This window comes from Rhamphochromis longiceps, linkage group LG18 (genome assembly GCF_057381845.1).
Source record: "Rhamphochromis longiceps isolate RC_006_pf linkage group LG18, R_longiceps_female_GT1.1, whole genome shotgun sequence".
Classification (NCBI taxonomy): Eukaryota; Metazoa; Chordata; class Actinopteri; order Cichliformes; family Cichlidae; genus Rhamphochromis; species Rhamphochromis longiceps.
In genome coordinates this window covers 26,117,311-26,124,310 of record NC_140574.1, presented here as the reverse complement: position 1 = coordinate 26,124,310, position 7,000 = coordinate 26,117,311, and the positions used below count along the sequence as shown (strand labels likewise).

The following is a 7,000-nucleotide window of genomic DNA, read 5'->3' as shown; positions in this document are numbered from 1 at the left end:
GCAGGCCCTGTATCCTATATTCTTAATTAGGCTCATTTTTGGTTTTTTGGTTTTTTTTGTAAAGAAAAGAAAAGAAAAGAAAAACAACTTGATTGCAGTTCTTACTAAGCAGCAAATAAATGACTGTAAGAAATTCATGTGCTGGAATTATTTATTTATTCAGCCTTGGTGTGATGCAAGTATCTCCCATGTCTAGGTTAATGTTGGTCAACAGTTAGTAGAATTGAAATCACAGTCAAGCTCTCTCTTCCTCAAGGTACCGCAGACATGGACGGATGCCCTGTCTCTCCCAACAATAACACTTTGCATACAGATTTCCATATATTCCACTCGTGCTGGGCGTGGGTCATTTAGATTTGTTCACTCACTCGACTCTCTCATTTCCAAACAATCACAACCCCATCTTCAGTCTGGCAGGATCTTATCTCTGTCTCCCTTTGTAGAGGACGAGGAGATGGCGATAAAGTGAGTTACTGCATATTTGATTATTCGGCCTTTACCATTTTCAGCAGGAAACAACTTACAGCAGCCATGTGGAAAATGCCAAAAGGCTTTCCATTCACTGCAAGTCTAACTTTGGACTGTGTCTATTTCTGAAGGGGTCTTGTATTGATAGGAGGTTGCTCTCAGGTGCTTGATGCATTTAACAAATCTTTGAGATGTCTTAAAAAGACCCTTTGCAGGTACGGTTTGCAGGCGGGGTGTTGTAATGTGGGGGGTCACAGACATTTGGGCTAGTGATAGATCTTAATGCTCTTTTCAAGGGTAGATTCTGTTGCTTTCCCACGGATCCACTTGGGGATGTTGAGACTTGGAGTGAGTCTGTGGACAAAGTCCTCAGCTGTAAAGGTGAGAGTCTCTTCTGATTCTGTATGATATATATTTGCTTGCATGTGCATGGTTCCCACTCGCTTACTCTGGTCTGTGACTTTTAGCCGGGCAGATAGCTTTCCGGGAGTTCCTGAAGTCAGAGTACAGCGAGGAGAATATACTGTTTTGGCTCGACTGCGAGGAGTACAAAAAGATTAAGACAGTCCCAGAGATGATCTCCTCCGCCAACCGGATCTACTCTGAGTTTGTCCAAACAGAAGCACCAAGACAGGTAAATAATCTGAGCATATAAAACAGGATTTTGCTGGAATTAAATTTTCATATTAATTTTTTAGCAGTTAGTAGATCTATAGTCGCATAGCATCTGCAATAAAACTGTGCATTTCATGGTGGTAAAATTGCAGAAATGTAAGCAGATTTCTGTGCAGACAGACAGCAGGTGATGATGGAAGGAACAGCTGTAATGTAGTTTTTGTATGACATTGCTTGATTCCAGATCAACATAGACTGCAGTACAAGAGAAAGCATTACAAATAACATCTCCAAGCCGACCCTGACTTCGTTTGATACAGCTCAGAAGCACATTTACAGTCTGTTGGCCAGGGATTGCTACCCGCGGTTCCTAAAATCTGACATCTATCAGGGACTCCTGAGGAGAAACGATTCAAGGTGACTGTATTAAAAATTACGGCCTCTCAGGCCGAGGCTCATGATGTCTTCAGCTCAATTCTGATCTGCTGTAGCACTCTTTGATTTCAGCGTGGATAACAGGTTTATCCTATACAATCCAGATCCTTAGTCTAGTGGAGGTGGGGAGTTTTCTTAGTCTGTGTGATTTAGTAGCTTAAGTTGAATTTACAGCTTGTATTATACTTTATCCCTTAATTAAGTAAAAAAAAAAAAAGTGCCTATAAGTCTTTTCTTTTGTTTTCTCCCCTCCCACATACAGTTAATAATGAAGATAATTCCTTTATTGTAAAGTATTATCAACGCTTTATATAACACTTCGTGCAAATATAAACTGTCTTACGCTCTGAGAACTTCCACTTTCTTATGCGAATAAATATTGTTACATTTCTGCCTCAGTTTTGTGTTCTATGGAACGTTTTCTTGTCTGCTTTGCATGCACTTCTTGAAATATCAAAAAACAAAACCTGACATCCGGGTGTGGTCTTTTTGTATGCAATGCAAATCACCTGGGTTACTGTAATGTGGTCATTTGTCACACAAACAGCAGATGGCAACAGAGTTCTTTACATCCTTCATTAAACAAGAAGCACAGCCTGGGGACAATGAAATACTTGAGACTTCCACTAAAGTTTGTGTGTCATCTGCTCGGCAGTTTTAAGAAGTCAGAGCGTTTACGTGAAGAGGAACTGCATGAATCAGGAGTCTGAATCTACATTTGTCTCATCAGACGCGGGCTTGTGGGTGTGCACTTTCAGTCACAACTAAGTTAGTTTCATGTTATCCCTAAAAAGTATTTTATATCCCTTCAAAATGTTGTGAGGCAGTACAGTTTTTAGAAAGTATGACACAGTTCTCCTCTGCGTTTGTTTATTTCTGGCAGGGACAGGGTGAACTTTACTAGCTCATATAATAGTCTATGCAAAAATAATGCAAATGGAAGAGAGCACACTAAAAAACAGGCTCTCTATTACTTTGTATTTAGACATAATGTTCAGGTCCACAAAAACAAGATAAAAAAGAGAAAATGTTCATATGAAGGTAATATGAATCAACATAATGAATGTCAAGTACAAAATACCACTTTTTCACTGATGTCCCTTTTTTTGTTTGGAAAGTGGATGTGGGCGCAGCATGGTTTCTCCGTGTGACTACTCAGTGGTGGATGGACATTTTTTTTTCAGTTTCTGTTGGTGGTACTGAGTGTGAGGGCTGGCGGGGGGATTTATTTTAAGAGCTGTTTCAGATGTTTGAAAGACAGCGTTCTGTTTTGTGCAGACATATTGCCGCAACTTCCTCTTCTTTGAGACAACGCTGGTGGCTCTCACCTCTTTGTGGGAGGAAGACTAAGTTCACTGCGTTTGAAAAACAGGGTGTTTGCTCTACACACGCATTCATGAAGAAATGTGTAGCCGAGCAAAAACTGCAGGAAACTGAGCGCAGGAAGTGATAAAGACAAAAACGAAAGGTTCTGAAGAAGGTTTGGGTTCTCACAGTCACAACATTTGGAGGAAATTCACGGATGGGTGTTGCGACCGGTAAAGAAAATGAGATAACAATAACAGTAATGTCACCACAGGCACATCTGCATTTTGACAGAAAGTGTTTCCTGTCACTCACAAGAAAAGTACAGACAAAGCACTGTATACCTCAGGAGAAACTGATTACATTTACCGCTACACATGAATGAGGTTATGTACAGCTCCTTTTTTTTTTCACAGACAAGACTGTTGTTAGTTGCTCTTTTCCCCTCCATGCATTCTTAACATGTTCTTAACATTTGTTAACTCTTCAGCAGCCAGCGGCTTTCAGTTGATTTCACAACAGAGGGAATCTTGTGAAATCGTGCGAACATCTAATGTCAGCCTAATGTCATTATGGCTGCCATAAAGACATTAGGATTCATTCTTTTAGCTGAGAGCGTAGATTTACTGAAACTTTACAGGAAAACATTACAAGTGAGTGAGGTGAAAGAGTAGTATGACGCTGAAATCAAAAGCAGATGATGAAAACAAATGAAAAGTTATCGTTAAAAATCTCCAATAGCAGACTACCAGGTACAGTAAAGCAGCTGAGAGAGGCTTTTTGCTATAAGCCAGGCTGCTACATCAGTACTAAACTAAAATACTTCAGCAACTGCTGGGTGATTTTTTATTTTATTCATTTGTTGATGCTTGTTGATGATTTCCAGACAATAAATTCAACTCTATCTTTCTTCCCACGTTAGCTTTCTGTCTTAAGAACACACGAACGACAACAGATTAAAATTAGCTTGTAATGCTAACCTTTTCTTTTCTTTGGCGCTATCATTAGTCATATGAGCAAATAAATGAACTTAAAGTGCCCCAATGGCACGGCATGTTTTTCAATACTGCTAGACAGACTGCTGTGGGAACAGACAAGAGCCATATTTGTAGCATACTGAATAGCATTAGCATTGCAGTCATGCTAGGATGCTGAAAGTGGCACTCTTGGTTCAAACACCATGGGTCCTGATGACTGTCACTTTGTCTTTGCCCTTAAATGTGGCTTTTAAACAAGTGAAACAGCAAAGGGGTGTACCAAGAAACTAACCAACAGTGTTCATCTGTGAAGCACGCTTATATCTGCTGAGTCATTTTACAAGATACAAAAGGAAGACAGAGAGCAACGCTGACCCATTTTTTAGAGCAGCTAGAACCCTTAATAACTGGTTTCCAAGTAAAAAGGATTTTAGAGTCAATTAGTGAATGACAGCTGTAAGGAAACCTCAACTCTTCTCAGAGATGCAGGGTTAGCAGCTGTTTGGCCTTCTCCTTGTTGAGGATTTAGTTATACACTACAAGAACTATGATGCAATATGATGAGGCATAACTGGAGCATAAGTGGACAATCTTCATTCATACATTTTTTGTACATTTCACAATAAAATCTCATCTGTTTAATGATAATAATAAGCTAATAATAGAAAGTACTACTATTTAATATTTGACACACCAAGTGGCTCCAGAAATTAAAACATACATGAATTGTCCAAAGAAAAAGAAAGAAAAACAGGAAACAACTGTTAAAGCAGTTCATAAAATGTTATTAAGGTCTCATAAAGGTGTAACCTAACTGACTAGTATTTCATTGTAAAGTTAACAGTCATCAAAAAGGGGGGGGGGGGGGGGGGGGGGGGGGGGAAGAAGAAGAAGAAGTTGACCTACATCTCCCACATGAAGTGCTTATCTATGTTATCTGTTGCTGACATCACTGGGATTAAACTGGGGCACAAAAAGAGAGGAACTAAAACTGAAATGTATATAAATTTATGAATGCAAAGGGGTTACTGGAATTTTAAAAACACTTTAGACCTCCAGAGAACAGATGAAAGGTTCCTGTCAACAAAGAAGCAGGAAGTAAAGAGTGAAACAGTTTCACGACTTGTTGTCTCTTAAGAGGTTTTGTTGGAAGACAGGGGAAAGCCAAACTGTCACAGCTCACAGGCCTGGGGAAGGATTAAGGATGCTAATCGAGGACGTTAGTAGTTTTTCCTCCATGATGTTGACCGATGTCAGGTTTTAGATCAAAATGTTTCCCGAGCTTTACGTTTCTAAAACAGAGATTGTGTTATACTTTCTGTGCCTGAGCTTCAATTGTGTCTAAAATGGAAACACTGAGGGGGCTTAGTGGTCTAAGCATCACACCACATAACCCACACTGTCCGTGGTTTGGTTCCGACATGTGACCTTTGTCGTCCCCCTCTCTTTCCCCCATGTTTCCTCTCTGCCTCCACCGGCAAGAGATTGTAAACAGAAACAAAACCCGTATTACAAAAGTCTGCCAAAAGACACAAGAGAAATTTACCACAAAGTGGTGCATAATATATGAGGCAGTGTTTGAGCCGCAGTTAAAGTAGATACAAAAGAGGCAGCATGTCAGCTGTTCTTGCATCATCTGACATTGAATCTTGAATTTTTTCACCATATGGGCGTTAAAATACTCATTTATAGAAAGGTTAGGTGTCATGTGGGAGATTTATGAAACCATATAACATAGCTGGTTTGATTTGATTGCACAATCAGCTGCAAACACCAAAGGGGGGGGGATAAACTTTTACTAAGTAACTCCCACAATGGCAAATTCAGTTCAGTTTGGTTCAGTTTAATAAAACTTGCTTTAAGGTGCTTTGTATTGTAATATAGAGACCCCACAATAATAGAGAGAAACCCCATCAATCAAGCGAGCCCCTCTGTGCAAGTATAGTGCGAGTATAATAACTTCAGTTTTATCTGAATTTAGAAGCAAGTTTGCTTAGGCTTCTGCCCCCGCAACCCAGCCTCGGATAAAGCGGATGAAGATGGATGGATGGATGGATGGATGGATAGAAGCAAGTAGCAAATGCTACTAAAGAACGAAGGTCTTCAGTTAGCTTTGACAAATTTACAAATAGCCAAAGCAGAACTATGATATTGCGTCAGGTCAATTTATGTTTATTTAAGATTTAGCAAATAGAGCCGTGGTGTCAAAGTCACTTTAGTTCCTGGTTTAGATGTACCCCAATTTGATATTAAGTGGGCAGATCAGTAAAAGAGCTGCACAATAACCTAACTTTCTTTTCATGTGATGCAGTACAAGGAAAGTTCACATTTAATAAGCCATTCATATTAAATGTGAGATATCTTATTACCTGTAGTTTAAGGAGCTTGAAAAAGAGAGCAACTTGACTTCTTCAAGCTTTTGTGAAGACATTTCAGCTCTCATCCAAAAGGCTTCTTCAGTTGTAAAACAAAAGGTAGAGGGTCACAGGTATTTAATACCTAGTGGCGGCTGTCCCTAAGAGGTACTCACTATTAATCACATGAGCCAAGGTTTGAACAAAGGCGTGGGTGATACCACTGGAGGTTTCAGGTGTAACCACTGTGAGATCTCGCGCTTCTCTATCATGTGACCTGTTGAGGTCACCTGATGCAAGATGTGACTTGGGGTTGAGACACCTGGGAAGCGAGCTCATGACTGCACTGTAGGTGGCAGGCAGTTGGTGACATAATCCACTCCTTCTGTTCAATAATGGTCGTTCACAGGGATGTAGATGGCCTCTTTTACTTGTCTTTCTCTGTCCAAAATGTGAACGTTGGCGTCCTTAAAAGAGTGACCTTTGTCAGTTGGGTGCAGATGTTCAACTGAGTCTTGTACTGTTGAAGTGGCTGACCGCTTGGTTTCTCCAGTGTAGAGGTCCGAGCACTCCTTGACGCACTGCACAGCGTGGACTGGATTCCTTAACTTGTGTTTGGAAGTTTTGTCCTTGGGATAAACCAGTTTTTGTCTGAGTATGTGGCTGGGTCCGAAGTGCACTGAGACGTCGTGCTTAGAGAAAACTCACCTGAGTTTCTCTGATGAACCTGATGCATAAGGGATGACAACATTGTTCTGCTTGTCACTCTGTTTCTTGCTAGTTGTTGTCTGACCTTTACTGTGGATCATTACTGATTTGATGAAGGCCCAGTTGAAATTACGACAT

General features: G+C 40.3%; 1 protein-coding gene across 1 annotated transcript; it reads left to right on the top strand.

Annotated features, from left to right (window-relative positions):
* Positions 1–401: 401 nt before the first annotated feature.
* Positions 402–1,624, top strand: rgs1 (regulator of G protein signaling 1). The gene is made up of 4 exons (XM_085389499.1): positions 402–465; positions 770–849; positions 936–1,102; positions 1,328–1,624. The coding sequence occupies exons 1-4, from the start codon at positions 455–457 to the stop codon at positions 1,502–1,504; spliced, it is 435 nt and encodes a 144-aa protein (XP_085245625.1). The 5' UTR covers positions 402–454; the 3' UTR covers positions 1,505–1,624.
* Positions 1,625–7,000: the final 5,376 nt, after the last annotated feature.